This window comes from Talpa occidentalis, unplaced genomic scaffold (assembly GCF_014898055.3).
Source record: "Talpa occidentalis isolate TD23 unplaced genomic scaffold, MPIMG_talOcc4v2.1 talOcc4.5, whole genome shotgun sequence".
Lineage (NCBI taxonomy): Eukaryota > Metazoa > Chordata > Mammalia > Eulipotyphla > Talpidae > Talpa > Talpa occidentalis.
Window position 1 is genome coordinate 60,247,676 of NW_023604861.1, and position 19,993 is coordinate 60,267,668.

The 19,993-nt window shown below is 33.6% G+C and overlaps 1 protein-coding gene and 1 pseudogene across 3 annotated transcripts in view; both read right to left on the reverse strand.

Annotated features, from left to right (window-relative positions):
- Window positions 1-19,993, reverse strand: part of FNDC3A (fibronectin type III domain containing 3A) — a 166,244-nt gene that overhangs the window by 130,069 nt on the left and 16,182 nt on the right. For 2 of the 3 annotated variants that reach the window (XM_037527309.2, XM_037527311.2), the window contains exon 2: window positions 13,051-13,188. In XM_037527309.2, coding sequence (XP_037383206.1) covers window positions 13,051-13,149 — 99 coding nt within the window. In that variant the 5' untranslated portion in view covers window positions 13,150-13,188. Of the gene's footprint in view, window positions 1-13,050; window positions 13,189-18,336; window positions 18,508-19,993 lie in introns of all 3 variants that reach the window. The other variant, XM_037527310.2, reaches the window with a different exon arrangement.
- Window positions 2,009-6,671, reverse strand: LOC119258903 (peptidyl-prolyl cis-trans isomerase A-like; annotated as a pseudogene).

Below are 19,993 nucleotides of genomic sequence, written 5' to 3' on the forward strand. Positions count from 1 at the left end.
CTCAAACCTTACTTTCTATCAAACTGCCTATATATAGCAAGCTTTGTTGTATGTGAATGTATCAGACTGTCATAGAAACTAAAGCAACAAAGAGCTGAGTAGCATCTGCTTCTGGATCATTAAACATCAGTCAACAAGTTGGAATTTAAGAATATGCTGTTTCCAAACACATTTCCTAGTTTTATCTACTTTTGTTTTCTGATCTTGGAGTATGTTAGTATATTTATCACTTACAAATACTACATGTAGATTATATATAAGGAAATAGTATCAATATGTAAACAATTTAACATCATAGACTTTGAAATGATAACCTCTTGATGCTGTAACTGTGAAACTGACTCTAATAGATATACTCAAGAAAGACTACCTTGGTCTTGTTAAAATAATTTACCACCAGCATTACATATACATTACATAAACATGCATCTAAAATATGCAAATGAGTTTAAAATATGTTCTACTGAGACATAATCCATATATCACAATATGCTGAAAAATTAGAGTACAATTCAGTGGTTTTACACACACAAGTTGTATAACCATCACCAGGTAAATTTTAGAACATTTTTATCACTCAAAATTCCACTTAGCCTAAGTTTATCAGGTTCACGCAAGTTGTAGCATATAATGAAAAACTCTGTACCAGTTTATGGCCAAATAATACTCCATTCTAAGAATAAATCACATTTTGTTTACCAACTTTCTGCTAATGAACATCTGGATTAAATGCAATCTTTAGCTATTATGAATAATGTTTTTACAAAGACATATTTTATTTCTCTTGAGTATATATACACCTAGAACTGCTGGGTCATATGTTAACCATGTATTTAATTGTTGGGAGGATCTGCCAAACTTTTCCAGAGTAGATTCAACAATTTACATTCCCATCGGTGGCAGGGTATGTGGGTTCCAATTTTTTCACATTCTTGCCAATATTTAAAACCTTCGCCTAATTTTTAATTGGGTTATATGTCTTTTTATTGTTGAGTTTGGTGTATATTTTGAATACAAGCTCCTTATCAGCTACGTGATTTGCAAATATTTTATTTTTGAGTTGTCTTCTCAGTTTCTTGATAGATTTGAAACATGAGAAGTTTTCAATCTTGGCGAAGTAAACTTATATGTCACTTTTTTCCTTGTACTTGTGTTGTTGGTACATCTATGAAACCATGGCTTAATCCAAAACAAAAAAGATATACTCTTATGTTTTATTCTATGTTTTAGAGTTCAGCTCTTCTTTTAGGTCTCTGGTTTATTTTGAGTTAGTTTTTGTATACTTTATGAAGTAAGGGTCCAATTCCATGTTTTTGCATGTGGATATCCAGTTGCCTCAGCAGCATTAGCTGAAGACTTTCCCCCCATTTAATCATCTGGCATTCTTGTTAACTAACAATAAAAGGGTTTGTTTCAGAACTCTCAATTCTATTCCACTGATCTATCTTCTATTTCATTGATCTATCAGTACTATGATATCTTGATTACTATACCTTTATAGCAAGTTTTAAATTAGAAAGCGTTAAGGCCTTCAACTTTGTTCTTTTCAAAAGTGTTTTGACAATTCTGGGTCCCTTACATTTCCAATGTTTTTTAGAGTCTACTCACCAATTTCTATGAATAATTCAGCTGGGATTTTAGCAGGTAATGTTTCATTGGTACAATTTAGGGAGTACTGCTATCTTAAATATTAAGTCTTCTGATGTAAGATCATGGGATGTATTTCCATTTATTTAAATCTTTCTTTCAATAGTGTTTTGTAGTTTTTAGTGTACAAGTCACATACCTCTTTTGTTAAATGTCTTTTAAATATTTTGTTATTTTAGATACTACTGTAAGTAAAAGGCTTTCTTTCTTTTTTCTTTTTTTTGGAACAATATTTGCTTCCCTCCACCCCCTCAGATTGAGTCCCCATAGAATTTCCTTCCCCAAGGCACCCATGCACCATCACCATATACCCTGTGCTGCTCCCTCCCTCCCTCTCATCCCTCTCCTTCCTCCTCCCCTGCAGTATGTCTCTGATTTCTAATTGTCTGTTTTTGCTTTGTTGTGTTATGTTGTTGTTATGTTTTTTACATTGATGTCTTATTTGGTTCCCCTACATTCCTGTTATAAGTGAAACCATCTGATATTTTTCTTTTTCCTTCTGGCTTATTTCACTGAGCATTATTACTTCTAGCTCCATCCACGTTGCTACAAATGGCATGAGTTTATCTTTTTTGATTGCTGAATAATATTCCATTGTGTATATGTACCACATCTTCTCGATCCAGTCATCTATTTTTAGGCATTTCAGTTGTTTCCAGGTTTTACTTTTTGTAAATAGTGCTGCAATAAACATAGGTGTACAGATGTTCTTTTGAATCAATGTTTTTGTGTCCTTTGGGTAGATCCCTTGTAGTGGAATTGCCGGGTTGTATGGTCGCTCCATTTTAGTAGACTGAGGAACCTCCAGGCAGCTTTCCATAGTGGTTGGACCAGTCTGCACTCCCACCAGCAATGTAGTAGAGTTCCTTTTTCACTACATCCTCACCAACATTTGTTGTTGCTTGTTTTTTTGATATGTGCCATTCTTAACTTACTGGTGTAAGGTGGTATCTCAGTGTGGTTTTGATTTGCATTTCCTGGATTAAAAGGGATATTGAACATATGAAAATATGCCTGTTGGCCACTTGTACTTCCTCTTTGGAGAGATGTCTTAATTTCTTCTGCCCATTTCTTGACTGGATTGTTTACTTTGTTTTTGTTGAGCCGTGTGAATTCTTTGTATACCTTTGTGATCAGTCCCTTTATCAGTTGACTGGAGTGCAAAGAATTTTTTCCCAATCAGTGGGGTGTCTCTCAGTTTTGGTTAATGTCTCTTTTGCTGTACACAAGCTTTTCAGTTTGATGTAATCCCAGGTGTTTATCTTTTCCTTCACGATCACTGCTTTGGGTGATGAGTCTTTAAAGATGTTTCTGAGATGTCTTGTAGTGTTTTACCTATATTTTCTTCTATATATTTTATGGATTCAGGTCTTATGTCCAGTTCTTTTATCCATTTTGAGTTGATTTTTGTGTGCGGTGAGAGGTAGTGGTCTAGGTTCATTTTTTTGCATGTGGAGGTCCAGTTCTCCCAGCACCATTTATTGAACAAACTGTCTGTGTTCCATTGCGTATTCTTTGCTCCTTTGTCAAAGGTTAGTTGTTCATATAAGTGTGGCTTTATTTCTGGGCTCTCTATTCAGTTCCACTGGTCTGTGTGTCTGTTTTTGTTCCAATACCAAACTGTTTTAATTATTATGGCTTTGTAGTATAGCTTGAAGTTTGGAAGTGTGATACCTCCTTTCTCCTTTGTTTTCATCAGTAGGGCTTTAGCTATTCATGGCATTTTGTGGTTCCATATGAATTTTGTGAGTATTTGCTCTATTTCTTTGAAGAATGTCATTGAGATTTTTATTGGAATGGCACTGAATCTGTATAATGCTTTTGGGAGGATGGCCATTTTAATAATGTTAATTCTTCCAATCCATGAGCAGGGGATGTCTTTCCATTTCTTTGTGTCTTCTTCAATTTCATTTAACATGTTTTATAATTTTCTTTGTATAGGTCTTTCACCTCTTTTGTTAGGTTTATTCCCAAGTATTTTTTTTGTTTCAATTATAAAAGGGATGGTTTTCTTGATTAGTAAAAGGTTTTCTTAATTTCATTTTCATATTGTTCATTGTTAGTATAGATTGGTTAAATTTCTTCCTAAGTATTTTGCTATTTTAGATACTACTGTAAGTAAAAGTCTTTCTTAATTTCATTTTCAGATTGTTTGTTGTTAGTATAGAAATAACTGAATTTTCTGTATTGAACTTGCAACCTAGAACTCTTCTAAACTCATCAGTTCCATTACTTTGTAGTGAATCATTTAAGATTTTCTTTTTACATGATCATGTCATCTACAAATAGAGATCAATTTATTCCTTTTCCAATCTGGATGCCTTTAATTCCTTTGCTCATTCAAAGTCCTGGCTTAAACTTTCAATGTAATGCAGCAGTGAGAGTAAGAGATCCATGTCCTATTCTTGATCTTAGAAGAAACATGTTCAATTTTCACTATTTAGTATAATATAGCATTTTTATAAATGTCCTTTATGAGGATGAGGAAATTCTCTTCTGCTAATATACTGACGTTTTATTATTTTTTTAAATCATGAAGAAGCTTTTTTTGAGTTTACAAGATGACCATGTGGTCTTTGTCCCTTTTTTATTATATGGTGTAAAGCACGATTGCTTTATGTATGGTGAATCCATTTTGAATTGGTAAGCCCCCTTAATTGTGTATAATCAATTTTATGTATTATTGGATATGGTTTACTAGTATTTTGTTGTAGCTATATTCATAATACTGGTCTGTAGTTTAACTATGATAGCATTGTCTGGTTTAGGTTAGGTATTAAATCTTTTTTAAACATTTGGTGGAATTAATTCATCAATGAAGCCGTCTGGGTCTAGGTTTTCTTTTGTGGAGTTTTTATTATTGTTGCTGCTTTGATAACAAATCTAAGCTCTTTCCTTGCTAGCTCTATATCAATTTACACTTTTAAGTTAGTTTTGGTTTTTAAGTTTTTGCTTTACTAAGCATTTCTCTAGTTTATTTCCTGTGCATAATTGTTCACAGTATTTCTCAATAAATAATCCTTTTTATTTCTGAAAGATCTGCAGTAATGTCTCTGCTTTTATTCTTGAGTTTGGTAAAATTAGTCATCTTCTTGATCAGTCAACTGAAAGGTTTGACAATTTGCAACCTTCTCAAAGAATTAACTTTGTTAATTTTTCTATTCTTGAGTTCACTTATTTTCACTCTATACTACTTCCTTCCTTTTGCTTGCTTTGCCTTTTCTTTCTGTCTAAAGATAGGTTATATTACTGATTTGTGCCTTTTTTTTTTTAAAGCACAGGATTTTAAAGTTATATAATTTCCTTTTCTAAGCACTGCTTTAGCTGTATTGCATAAATTTTGGTTTTTTTTTTTTTTGAGGTAACACTGATTTACAACACTATATATAACGTAGGGGTACAGGTTCACTTTTCAGATGTATATTATTACACTGTATCCCATAAACTTTGGTATGCTGTATTTTTATGTTCATTCACCCAAAAGTATTTTCTATTTTCCCTTGTGATTTCTTCTTTGGTCCACTGATTATTTAGGGACACAATGCTTAATTTCCATATATTTATGAATTTTCCAGTTTCCTTCTTTTATTGATTTCTAATTTCATTTCATTATTGTTGGAGAATATACTTTGAATTATTTCCATCTTTTAAAATATTAAGATTTTCCTCATAGCAAAATAATGATAGACAATAATTTGTGTGCACCTGAGGAGACTGTATAGTCTGATATTGGGAATTATTAGTCTACTAGATTTGGTAGGTTTACAGTGTTTTCAAGTCTTCTATATCCTTGTTTATTTTCTGCCTATATTCATAACTAAAGATGGAGTATTGAAACCTATAATAATTATCAAAATAATTGTCTTATTTCTCTCTTCATTCTGTCAAGTTTTACTTCCATTATTTTGGGGTTCTGTTGTCAGGTGCAGATTGATCCTTTTATCATAATAGCAAGAATATAAAAATTACAGGCTATTTTGAGCAGATGGGGCTATCCAAAAGGGTGCTTTCCTGAGCTGCAGTCAGAATGGTCTGGTGGTTAATATGCAACACAAGTGAAATTTACTAGATTTATCTACAGTAAGCAGTATGATCTTTTTATTACTTCTATCACTCCTGGGCCCAAAGTGCTCCATGGCTTCCACAAATATTCATGCTCTCTTTCATCTGGCTAAAGACCACATGCTTGTCATTTAACCATGCAGTCTTGGCATTGCAGATGAAAAACTGGGAACCATTGTGCCACTGACAAGATATCTGGACCGGTAAGCTTCAGGATGAAATTCTCATCATCAAATTACTCCCCATAGTTGGACTTGTTGCCAGTACCAACATGGCATGTGAAGTCACCGCCCTGGCACATAAATCCTGGAATAAGTCTGTGAAAGTTGGAAACTTCATAACTAAATCCTTACTCCCCAGTGCTCAGAGCACAAACATTTCCTGCTGTCCTTGGAACCTTATCTGCAAACAGCTCGAAAGAGACACAGCCCGAAGGTTTACTCTAGATTGCAGTCAGAGATCATGGTGGCATTCACCATAGTTTCACTGCCCACTCCTATAAACCAAGTGCTACCGTTTCTGAAATTAGAACCAACTAAATCAATAGTTATCTAGAACTAAGTGTTTTCAAATTTTGAATTTAAACTCAACTTTTCTTATGCCACAGTGACTGAGATGGGATCAGAACACCCAGATTCTAGTGTCCACCTAGTCATTCAGTGTTCATTGGATAAGCTATTTAGTTTTCATGTGTATTGGATTATTTCATATATATTCTTTGAAATTTCATAGTTGGTGTTCTCATCCTTGTGTTAATATTCTTAATAAGCATGTGTGTATACACCCATTTAATATATAACATATATTACTGTTTTATGAGTTTTTTGTTTATAGCAGTGGCATCAAGTCATATATCCCTTTCTAATTTATTTTACTAATATTGCACTTTTGAGATTTTACTATAGTATAGATACATACAATGAAATACTGGCATACAGTACTATAATACTCTGTTGTATGAATCCTTTAAGTTCTATTAATTTTTCCCTGCTACTGATGTTTATATAATTCCCAATTTTTAAACTACAAAACAAAATGGATACTCTTGAACATTTTCTCTCATATACATGCATAAAGGGTCCTGTAGCATGAATATCTGGAAGTGTGTTTGTTAGATTTTAGGTATACACATTTTAAAACTTTATTAAATATTGCCAAACCATTCCAAAATAGCTATCTCAGCAGTGAATGAGGGATCCCACTGCTTTATAGCCACCTTATATTTATTGTCAGATTTCTCAATATTTATGTCCTCACTGAAGTTTTAATTTGTATTTCCTTCATTCAAAACATAACTCCAATATCCTTTCTTCCCCCAAACCTTTAATCAGTCTCATGCATTACTCCCAAAAGAACAGGTTACTTTATATACAGGCACTTTTTGGCCAACTTTACAGCTAACATTAGGTCCTTTCTTTACACTATAACCACTCAATATGCCAGCTAAGTTTACCAGCTATTTGAGTTTTAAATTGTTAGTTTCAAGATTTTACAGATGTATAAAATAGTGATTAATAATGCTCACAGAAACATATCAGAAACGATTGATGTTTACTAGTTAAAATGATAGTAATTTTATTCAAACATTGCCCCAACAGTGATGAGAAAAGCCTTCTAAACTACGTTTGGCCCTTACTCAGATACTGGTTTATAATGTGGTGTGTGTACTGGGGAAGAATACTTTTCATAGACTTATTTTTATGGGCAGAAATTGCATCTTTTACTTAGTTTTCTTATACAGCTTAACCTATTAGTGGTTACCTTAGCAAATGTTTATGAAATTAAATTGTATTTCAGTGTAAAAAAAAAAGCATTGACAACTAATTACCATACCTAACTAATTTTAAATCTAATGGTTTATCATATAATTTTGATCCCTAACTACCTATGTGGAACAAGCAAAAGGAAGATATTTAGGACACAATTTGAAATACTAAAGAAAATTATCAATGGTGGGAAAAAAATTTTTTCTCATCACATTTTGAGGAAGAAAATGAGAAAAATATAAATTAGTAGTACTAATTTTCTAATTTATATTAGAAAAATACAAATTTAAAAGAGGGATTTTTGAAAAACAGCTGTGAGTTGGTTATTTTTGAACTCATCAAAACCAGTTATTTTCAAAATCATGTCATTAAAAATGATAACTCATATGTCCCACACCAAAAAACTAAAACCAAAATAAAAAAAATCTCCCCAAAATGTAGTAAACATAGTTCATTCATTTAAAAAAAATTGTTTCCATTCATATTCACATAGGAGGTATACAAATATTCTCTCTAAAAGTATCATATACCAGGATAGGAAGATAGCCATGAAAAAGACGGACAATTCCAAATGTTGATTTCACTGCAGAGCAATCAATATATAGTGCTTGTGAAAGAATAATCTGGCACGGCGTCTTTGGAAACCTTTTACACCAACAGTGGGCATAAAAGGGAAAAATCAATCTTACCCTAGAGAAAGGCAGCAGTTAATTTTTTTAATTGGGGTATACAGCAATAATATGTGTACTTTCCCAATGTATGCTGGTCTTTAAATAAAAACATTGAAATTTTAAATAGTTCTGATAAAGCAAATATTTTTTTAAAGATTTATTTATTTATGCATACAAGAGCTGGGGTACAGGCAAGAGATGTGTGGGGGAGGGGTAGTGAGAAGATCCACCAGAGACAAAGCAGGAAACAGAACAGGCAGACTGACTAAAATACACTGCTGAGGGGAGCAGCGGGCGAGACAGGAAAGGTCTGCCTCGTCATGTAGGTTTCTCCCTAGCCGGTCGGGGATTGAACTCGTGCTGCAAAGGCTATGGATTGCTTCATAGTGTGGTGTTTAACCCCTTGCGCTACCAGGGAGGCCCTGATAAAGCAAAATATATCCTCTACATCTTGCTAGCCAATTCTCTGTCCTGAGAAGAGTTACTGTTAACAGACGGGTATGTATTGACCCAGAGATTTTTTTCCTGTAAAATGTGTACATTTGGAATTGCATGAGGCTTTTTTTTTTTCAATTGCTCAGGTTTTTTTGAAATGTATTCAAATACATTTGAATATATTGAAATAAATCGAAAATATATTCGAGAAGTCAAAAATATCTACCATAAATGGTGTGCAATAAAATGTAAACTTTTTTCCCCAAGGTCAGTCTATAATTTTTGGTCATGTGTTTATATGTGTGTGGAAAGGTCTTTCTTTTTAAATCACACAAATGCTTTATTTCAGGAATCTTAATATTAAGCATTCTACCTGGTGGTTAAGTAGATAGATACTTAAGTCATATATACTTACTTAGATTACATAGTGAATATATAATCCTATAGTTTATTAATGAAAGAGAAATATTATCAGTTGAAAAAACAAAATACAACTTCTATTTCTACAAGTATTGGTACAATTTTTGACCAAAAATAGTCTTGTTTTTTATTAAGCTAATATAATAACACGCAAAAACTCTTGAGAAAAATCATCTTAGTAGGAATCTTCTTTTTCATTTAATACTCCTCACTACAGAAGTTTACAAGCAGATTCACTTTAAATAATTTTTGGCTCTCTAGAGATAATTCTCAGCTGAACATATTTTCTCTATTTACTCTGTGCTACTTATAAATTACTCTTTATTTTCTTCTCATTTCAGCATACATTATATTTCTTTAAAAAATCAACAATTTCTATAGGCTCTGAGGGCACAGGAGATGAGTAACTATAGTCACTTAAGTAGAGAATTAGGAATTATCCTAATTGTAGTATATCTAGTAATTAACAGAATATCAATGTTTTTAAAATAAGAATCCATCAAAATTCTATAACTATTATTTCCTTTAAGATGTTGGTCTTTATATAATTTGATGATCCTGCCTTTTACATTAGGTTTAACTATTTATATAACATATATATTTGTCTCACCAAAATACTATAAAATATTTAATGTTTTATAATTTTATCATATTAATGAATGAGGAAGTGATTCTGGGAATAGGCAGTTCGACATGGTCAGGATGCCCTGACTCAGTGGAAAATTGGTTGTTCAGAAAACCAATAAAATCCTGAAGCAATGGCTAAAAAGCTCATTTAGGGAAAACAGAATAACCAATAAGGAGACCTAGTGGACTTACAACCAATTCACAGGGGACACAATGCTGAGTCACTGAAGCACCTGCCTCGCCCCCCCCCCCCCCATGCTCATATAAACTCCTGCTTCTCTGCCTCTCAGTGGCTACCCACTTGGGACCCCACTGTGTTCAGAAAGCATTCCTGCTTCTTATCTGACAATAAATTTCTTGCTTTTCTGCCTTGACTTGGGTCTTGATGTTGAATTCTTTCCTTGCCAAGATAAGAACCGAGCCCTTCAGGACTCTGGCCTGACTCAAGAGGATTTTACAAACAAAAGCATTTCAGATTCAGCCAGTCTAAATGAATGATAAATATAGTTTCCCTAAAAGCAATACTAACAGCAATGATGTGAAGAGATTCCTTTTAGTGTAATTCCTATGCATGATACTATCATGCATAGTATCAAATGTTAACTATATAAAAACAGAAAATATTGACGAGGCAATAATTTGGATTAATTACTACAATAAGTTTGATCTTGAAAGGTAGAACAAAAATCATGCTATAATATAGTCCCAACAAAGTCAAGCAAGGGGATATATCATGCATAACACTTGTCTCTCTGTCAGGAACTATCTTTTAGATTGCTTCTTTATTCCAGGCACCAAGGTAGTGTCTTATCTCCACATGCAAGCTCTAACTTGGTAATACTTGGCTAACAAATAAGTTGTTAGTTGAGACAAAGAAATATCTGTTTTCAAATTTATTAACCTACCACCTTCAAATGTTATCTATTTTTTGTTCAGTTCCTTACTCTCTTACATTTATGTATCCTTCATAATTATCTCTTAGTTTTTTTAATGCAGAGTTTAAAATATCTATTAAGTCCTGACTGGTATATCTATAGTTTTCTTCAGTCTTTTAAACATTAATTGAGCTCTTTGATTCAGATTCAGCAAACACTTACTCAGCTCCTTCAGGATCATTTCACCCTTAAAACTACAGTTCCTCTAAGAAATTATTGCCTTCACTTTATAAAGCAAAATAATAAGTTAAATAACTTAGCCAAGGTAACCAAAATCAAATCTAAATCCATCAACCAAGTCCCATGCTCTTTGCACTCATCTTTCTTTCTATGAAACTATAAGGCACTCTGCTAATCAGAATTTAAGACTTTATGTCTCTTCCTAAAACCTGTTTTTCAAACCCTACCTAAAAACCTGCCCTCTAGACCCACTGACCCAATCTGATTCTTCAAAATACAGCCTCACTCTAGTGCGTTTATTCATAATTCCTTTCTCTATATTCATCTATACAAGTACTACTATATGCTAGCAATGGTGTCCTTAAGATTCCAAGTAAAATTCTCCTAAGATAGCTCCTTTTTGGGGACAGGATAGAAAAAGGGGCATCATGGTGTTGTTTCAACTTATTGTCTCTCCCTTAACAGACTGTAAACTGTAGCACTACATCAACATACTGTAATTAACTGCTTAATAGATTCTTTAATGTATCAGACTATAAACAATTTGAAGCCAGTGATCAGCCTAAGGCAACAATGAAAACTAAAGACACTTTTAGACCTTCAAAGTAGTGAATAACTGCCACTTCAGGAAGAATAAAAACTCTGAAAGACTTAATTTTGACCATATAAAACAAATTAATGAAGGCCTCCCTGGTGGCACAGCGGTTGAGCGCTGGGTTGCGAAGCTGCCCGCAGCCTCTGCAGCGCCGGTTTGATCCCCGGCTGCTCCCCGGCCACCGGAGGAGGGTCTTGCATGGCGAGCAGACGTCTCCTGCTGCCCGCTGCTCCCCTCAGCAGTGTACTTCGGTCCTTCCGCCTGCTCTGCTCCCCGCTCTGGCTCTGGTGAGTTCTCTCACCCTCCTGCGCTTCTGACTGTACCCAGTGCTTGTATGTATGTATGTATGTATGTATGTATGTATGTATGTATCAATCAATCAATCAATCAATCTTTTAAAAAAATTAATGAAATACAGTTGCTGCTGAAAGCTATCTGAACACATGTGAAAATTAAAACCATCATATGTTTTTCAAGTTATGTTTATACAAAATGGAGAAATTCAGAACCCAAGCCAATCACCCTTGATTTTTCAATAGCAGGTTAACAAAGTAGCTCCTTATGATTTGTAAGAAAGTCATAAATATCTGCTATAGGTACTATCCTCTATAGGTACCATGACAACAAAGTAACAATATTTTTTTTTCTTAGTTTCCCAAGGAGGCAGAATGAGTAATAGAAGCAAAATCTTTGTGTGATCTTGAGTCTTTCTAATATCACTTTGCTTAATCTGCAAAATAGGATTTGAGAGTGATGAAGAATCATTGAAACTATAAAACTATATTTATAAAGTCCTGGTTGGAGGAAAAACACAATTTTTCAGGAATTATGTATCTGCTTTGGGGAGAAAAATATCATGTGAGGAGAGGAGAAAGCGAATGAACAGAAGATAATGTTTAATTATTATATAAAATAGGCAGTCATTTAATCACATAATTATGATTTCATACTGATTTGAAGTAATGATTATAATAATTATTAAGATATAAGGTTAAACAGTAAAAAACACTCAGGGACCAGTATATTGTTTATCTAAAATAAAAACAAAACAACTTATGTAAAGGTACACACAAGAAATTTAAGACACTGGTTAAGTAAAATATTTTAGAAGGGACTTTATAGTCTCATCTATTTCATCATCTTATGGAACCAAAATATATTGTTTTGGCATTATAAAATTTATTTTATTGAGGTAACATTGGCTTATATTATTGTTGGTATTCTGGAAGTAGAGGATTCCCCTCCCCATCACCCACCACAGGTATTGCCATTGCAGTGCATCAGCCACCAAAATACCGACAGTTCACACCCTTCCCCCTTTGTTCTCACCTTCAATTTTATAGTTTTTAAGCTTGTTTTTTTCTCACCCTTAGTTTGGTTTCTCTGTATTCCATATTTAATTGACACCATTTGGTATATATCTTTCTCCTTCTGACTTATTTCACTTAGCATGATCCCTTCCAGCTTCATCCATGTTGCCATAAATGACATGAGTTTATCTATTCTGATCTCCAAGTAATATTCTACTGTGTGTATATATATCACATCTTCATGATCTACTCATCTGTTCCAAGAAAACCTTTTTGAACTAAAGATTAAGACATATATAACAGGAACCCACTATTGTGAAGTTTCATTCTGTTTTAAGTTTTACATTCTTCTGAAATACATATATACTAGATATAAGGAAATAAACATTTCATTTTCCTTACCTGTTGCGTTCCATCTGCACTTACAATAGGAGCAGATAGAAGAGAAATATCACTACTTAAAATCTGAGTTGTATCCAGTAGTGGTGGATGTTCTGCCATTATCAATAAGACATTAATATATCAGATAATCTTCCAACTCTGAAAAACAAAAACATATAGCCATTGGTAGTCTTAAAAACACATTAAAATAGAATACATTTAGGATTTGTCTCACTCTTTAACCTAAAGATATTCTTGTCAAAGCAAGTTTTTATAATATGCTACTCACTATTTCTTTGTTGTCAACAGATAGGAAATAGTTTCTTACAAGTGAACTGTCAACATAGATAGTAAACTAAGATATTAAAGCAAATTTATCAGCAACTTCTATTTAAATTCCACATCTGTCTAGCCCTTCTGGCTGTGAACAGTATTTTACCAACAATACTAACTAGCTAAAATACAGAAAATAATGTAACTCTAACATGATTTTTTCCCTATAAGCACAGGTATTATAGACTGAAATCCCCCTCATCACCTTATCAGTTTTTAGGAACTACACAAGAACTATGATTTTTCCGTCACTGACTGCTCAGACTGCAAAATGGTAGAAAAATTTGTTCAAGATGAGAATAAGAACCTTTAAGTTCTAAGTTGTGAAAATGGATTTCTATCACTCTAGTTTTATTATTTTCTGAGTATCACCTACTTTACTACAAATCATTTCAACGATAAAAGTACATTTAGGAGTCTAATTGCAGATACTTATCACTTACATAAAAACTAAAAGGTTGAATATAAACATTAGTTTACCATATACATAAAGTCGCCCAACATAATATCAGCAAATTACATGGCAAGAACAGCACAACTGAGCATAATCAAACTTCATCAACTCTGTACTAAAAGGCAAAATACAAAACACTTTTGGATGTTTGCAGAATTCTACAATTCAGTAGTGCCAAGATGTCTAATTTTCATAAGAAATTAAATTCAAGTTAATTATTTTAAATAGATTTGAATCTGTGCAGAAAATTGTTATGTATATATGATTTACCTAAAACAAACTTTCTATTTTACTATATAAAACTGCTAAAAGATTTTTATAAACAGTCAATATAAGTAACTACTTCAAGATTTTATACTTAGGACCACAGTATGGATATTATTTATTTAAATATCTCACAAAAAGGCATGTATATATATACATAAGCATTTGTATATATAAAGAATACATGCAATGCCATATATTGTATTTGGTATATATAAAATGCTACATACAAATGTGCACAAAAATATACTTGTTTCCATATATATTTGGCAACTCTAACTTCTATCTTCATCTGTACTGCTATATTTCATAAAGTCTAACAAAATCAGAAAATATTTTAAGTCATGTCAAATAATTTCACTCTATAGAATATAGAAAGATGGGAGAGTCAACATATTTTCCCTCTTGTATGTGACATAATTTAGTTTAAGAAGAAACATTTTAGGGATGTTGACTTATGATTAACCAGAGAAAGTTTCTAAGTAACTCACTTTTTTAAAATTAGCAATTAAAAAAAAAAAAAAACACTGAGCATTTTTTCTTTTATCATTACATTCTATTTGCAGTATTTATATAGTTTCACTAAAAATGCAAAACACTATTATTACTTCAATTTTAGAATGTAATGTTGAAGATATAAATATAAACATAGTTTGGTTTCAAGAGGCAGAATGGAAGCTTTAGAAACAGAAATACATTTTTTTTTTCCAGAAGCGTCAGGGAATTCCAGGAACAGTGCTAGTATAGATCAGATCTGAAGCCACATGCTATGTTTTAATACTGTCACTCTCTTTAAGGTGTTAGCTTTTATTTTATTATTTTAAAAGCTGTAACATCAAAAATTTCATTTATGAATTGCTTTCTTTTATGGTCATATTCATCACACTATATGCAAAGTAGTTGGCTTTACTTAAGCTGGCAAACTATAAACTATAAACTACAAAATGCTTCATTTAGAAATCTAAAAATCAGGCCTCCCTGGTGGCGCAAGGGGTTAAGATGCAACCTATGAAGCTATCCACAGGCACTGCAGCATTAGTTCGATCCCTGGGCTGGGAGCTACCCACATGGCACAGCAGACCTCTCCTGACTCACCTGCTACTCCCCTCAGCAGTGTATTGCAGTACATCTACCTGTTCTGTTCCTTACTCCGTCTCTGGTGAATCCTCCCACCACCCACACCTCTGGCTTGTATCCCAGTTCTTGTATGCATAAATAAATTAAAAAAAAATCTAAAAATCTCTTTCAATACTGTGTAAAGAACACTGTTGGCTTCTCGCAGTCTCTTCTAATTTGATTACTACCTAACTTCTTACATTCTCACCTTATCTTGTGACTAGGAACACACACTTTAAATTAAGCATTTATTTCTCTTTTTATTTTATGTTTGACACATGCAAAGAAGGGAATGGATAAATTTGATGCATTTGCTCATTTCTGACAAATAAATATTCCCTGAGGGCACACTGCAAGCTAGTTTGAAAATTGACCTGAAAACTGATTTTAGCAATCAACTTTTGTATATGTGTACAAGATGGCTCCAGCGTATCATCATATCTTTTACAAGGTTTTGGAAAGTGGGAAGTCTAAAATGTGGGTGCTTGTATCATCAGGTTCTTGGTAAAGGTCTTCTTTCTGGCCTGTAGAGGACTGACTTCTTCCTTATCTTCACACTGATCAATAGCAGTGGGGACTCTGATCTCTTTTCTTGGATTATAAAGGTACTGATTCCCATTACGGGGTTGCACCTAGATCACTTCACCTAAACCTAATTACCTCCCAAATATCCTACCTCTTAATACCATCAGATTAGGGCTTCAACACAAGAATTCTAAAACACAAACTTTGAATCCATAATTCCATGCCTGCCCCCCCATTATGTCCTTCTAACATGTAATGTACATTCGTTCCATTCCAACAGTGACAAAAGTCTTAACTTGCATCAAAATAGTCTAAAATCTACCCTCCCCTATATCAGATTTGTGAGACTTGAGATGCAATTCATCCTGAGGCAAAATTCTAGTTTAGCTATGAACCTGTGAAACCAGATAAGTCACATGCTTCTAAAATACAACAGTGGAACAGCCATACGTGAGATACTCTCATTTCAAAAGGAAGAAATCAGAAGGAAGACTAGTGTAACAGGTCCCTAGCAAGTCCAAAACCTAGCAAGGTAAATATTAGCAGATGTTAAGACTCAATCAAGAACCAACTTTTTGTTTCCATGCTCTGCCCTCTGGACCCAATAGGGTGGTAACATCACCCCCATGACATTCCTTTGGCTTGATGAAGCCAGGCCTATGTGGCTCTGCAAGGTGGAGGTCCCATTCTTTGAAATCAAGATGGAAGACTTGTATCAAAATAGGCCCCCAGGCCTGTACACTTGCACTTATGATGGAAACAGCAGTCCCGATGACCTGAGTCACCTGTGGGGTACTTCTTTCCTACACTTAAAAGATAAAACATGGTTTTAGCCTTTCTTCATTTCTTTATTCTCTACCATCTCTGTTTCCTATAGTCCCAACTGGCAGTGTTTCTGTTGCTATAATTCCATCTCTCCTACTGATCTCTGTTAAGTTGCTGATTAGGCCCACCCACACTTACATCCTTAATCAAAGAGTTGGTCAACAGAATACTGTTGGCAGACTAAACATTCTATTTCATATTTTGCAATATGGATAGGCTGAGAATTTTCTAAATCTTTAAATTCTGCTTGCCTTTTGCTTAGCAAATCCTTCTTTATTTCTTTCCTCTTATATTTCACTATTAGCAGTCAAAAGGAATCAGCTTCCTCAGTAAAATATCCAATTCTATCATTCGCAAGTCCTACCTTTCTCAAAATATGAGAACATGAACACACCTCAGTCGATAAAACTAAAAATTATAGGACTCCAATGTGATTTCCATATGTGAAATCACAAGACTATTACGTACTCCAGACTTCCAAGATTACATTTAAATATGGGATTTAAGGGCACTTGAAAACCCTTAAAAACATTAGGCAAGAGTATTAAAACTATCGTAGTAATTATTAAAATGGTAGAATCAGTAATTTTTTGTACTTTATTTCCTACTTTTCTTGGTAATGTGAATACGGTTATATTTTGGTTTAAAATAGAAAATTTTGATTAAAATTTTGATTTAAAAATGAACAGTCAGTATTGAAAAGCCCTAAATAACTACAGGGTGGTTGTTTGACCTAATAATATAAATTCCATATTAGGGAACTCTGACTTTATCCAAACCACTAATTCATGTTACAAACTGCTCTTCTAAAATGTGTTTTCTATATTTTAATTTTCTATGTATCTAAATGTATTTTCTCTTCTAAAATGTATTTTCTATATTTTAATTTTCTAAACTTGATGTAAGATTTTTTTATGTTTTCACCAAGACTTATCCTTTCAAAAATTACCCTGTATTCCGGCCTCCAATGGTGGCACAACAGTTGAGCGCTGGGTTGAGAAGCTGCCCGCAGCCTCTGCAGCGCCAGTTCGATCCCCGGCCGCCAGCGAGGGTCCCACATGGCGCCACAGACCTCTCCTGCTGCACCCGCTGCTCCCCTCAGCAGTGTATTTCGTCAGTCTGCCTGTTCTGTTCCCTGCTCTGGCTCTGGCGAATTCTCTCGCCCTCCTGCGCTTCTGACTGTACCTAGTGCTTATATAAATAAATAAATAAATCTTAAAAAAAAAAAAAATTACCCTGTATTCACCGTATTTCAGGAAAATGACTCTTAAGTGTGTGCGTATATATGTACACATATAATTTAATGATTTATTTTGATTCACCTTACTCTTCATAAAAAATTTACATTTATATAAAAATTAAAAGGGGGAAAAGGAAGTAACGACAGTGTTATAAACGATTTCAAAAGACTATTATCAAATAGAAAAAAGGCAACTGTTAATCATTTAAAAAACATGATTAATTCTGACTCCTTTTTGTTCTGTCCTCAATGTCCACTTTTTCATCTCTTTGGTCACTGTAAAACAAAAGAAACACTGAGATAAGAGTTAATACAAGATTGCAACTAAGTCTTGTACTTAGTTATATTTTTAAAAAATAGTGGCAGCCCTCACCTTGGAAACAGGCTGACTTTGAACACCGCATTAGAAATCAAAAATACTTGGAAAAATTTTTTCCAGAGAAACAAATAAAAAGTAGTGGCTATGTTCTCACATCAGGCTGTGAAAAGTTTAATTTAACCTATAATTTTTTTCTTAACTCTTTTTCTTTGTGGAAAATTTCAAACATACCCCAAAGTAAGTGCGAGTATAATGAATTCCCATGTCTTCATCACCCAGCTTCAACCATTTCCAATTCATAGCCAGGCTATTTTCATCCATGCCATTACCAACTTCTTCCTGTCCGCTGCTATTGTGAAGTATACTATATAATTTCATCTGCAAGTGTTTCAGCATTTACCTCTGAAAGATAAGGACTCACTTAAAAAAAATACACTTGCTATCTAGATTCTATAATTAACATTTAAAAATGCATTTCTCTATTAATCTTTTTTTAGAAGTATTTCAAAGTTGCAGACATCAGTACACTTCACCTCTCAACACTTCAAAAGCATGTTTCAATATTTCAATAACTATTATTCAATATTTGTTTAGTGTTTTTTCCCACTATGTATGAGGAAATGCACAAATTTTAAGTATGTGCCACCATGTGAGATTTCTTGAAATGAATAACCACTACCAGTAGTTAAGTATCTAATGTCCCACTGGTGCTCTAAGATCATGGATTTCAACCTTTGTTATATATCAGAATTACTTGCACAGTTTATTAAATCACACGTTATTAACTCCGAACCTAAAGTTCTGGATTCAGTAACTGTGGGGCAGGGTCCAATAATTCATGTTTCTAGTAAGCTCCCAGGTTAGGCTGATGCTGCTAGTTCCATACAGAATTAAGACTCAACTAACCTTTACACAAATATTAAATGATAATGAAAACTGATAACCTCATACTGGTGTGATGTCAAGGTGATAAGGTATACTTCATTCCTCAACTAGAAATCCATTTTAAAAAAAGCTTTCAACAAAGCAAAAACAGACAATTGTGAACCAGAGACATACTGCTGCGGGGGTGGAGGAGGGAGAGGGATCAGAGGAGAGGAGGGAGGAGCACAGGGGACTGTGGTGATGGTACATGGGTGCCCTGGGGAAGGAAATTCTATGGGGACTCAATCTGAGGGGGTGGGGGGAAGCAAATATTGTCTAAAAAAATTTAAAAAATGATAAATGTTAAAATAAAATAAATTAACAAAAAACAAAAAACAAGCTTTCCTAAGAAAAAAGTACTTTTAAAATAATCAAGTTTAATGAGGCCTTTGAAACTGCCTCTGAATATTTCAGCCAAGTCAATATATTATGAGCCCATTCAATCTTCCTCTCTAATTGAAATTGCTATTTCCTATAGGTTAAAAAATGTTTTGGGGGAATGGCAGAGTAAGGAGTTAAATGTATTATTAAACAAGCAGATGTCAAGCACATATAACATGCCAATTACTTGTTTTCTGAAATAGCTTCGAGGTATAATTACCATACAACAACACAATTTGATAAATTCTGGAACACAAATATAACTGTGAAACCATTACAAGATAATGAATCTACCCATACCTTCCCAAATTTCTGGTCTATTTGTAGTAACTTGCCTCTTTGCATTTCTATAATGACTAATGCTGCTCAACATCTCTTCATGTGCTTTTGCCATCCATATAGATTTTAGGTTAAGTATCCTGTACTTCTGTTTATTTTATTACTGGGCTGTTTTGTTTTATTATTAAGTTTTGAAAGTGCTTTATAAATTCTAGACCTTGCTCTTTTATCAGTTAAATGACTTTCAAAGATTTTTATGATAAAGTCCAACTTATCAATTTGTTATTTTATGGATGGAGCTTTT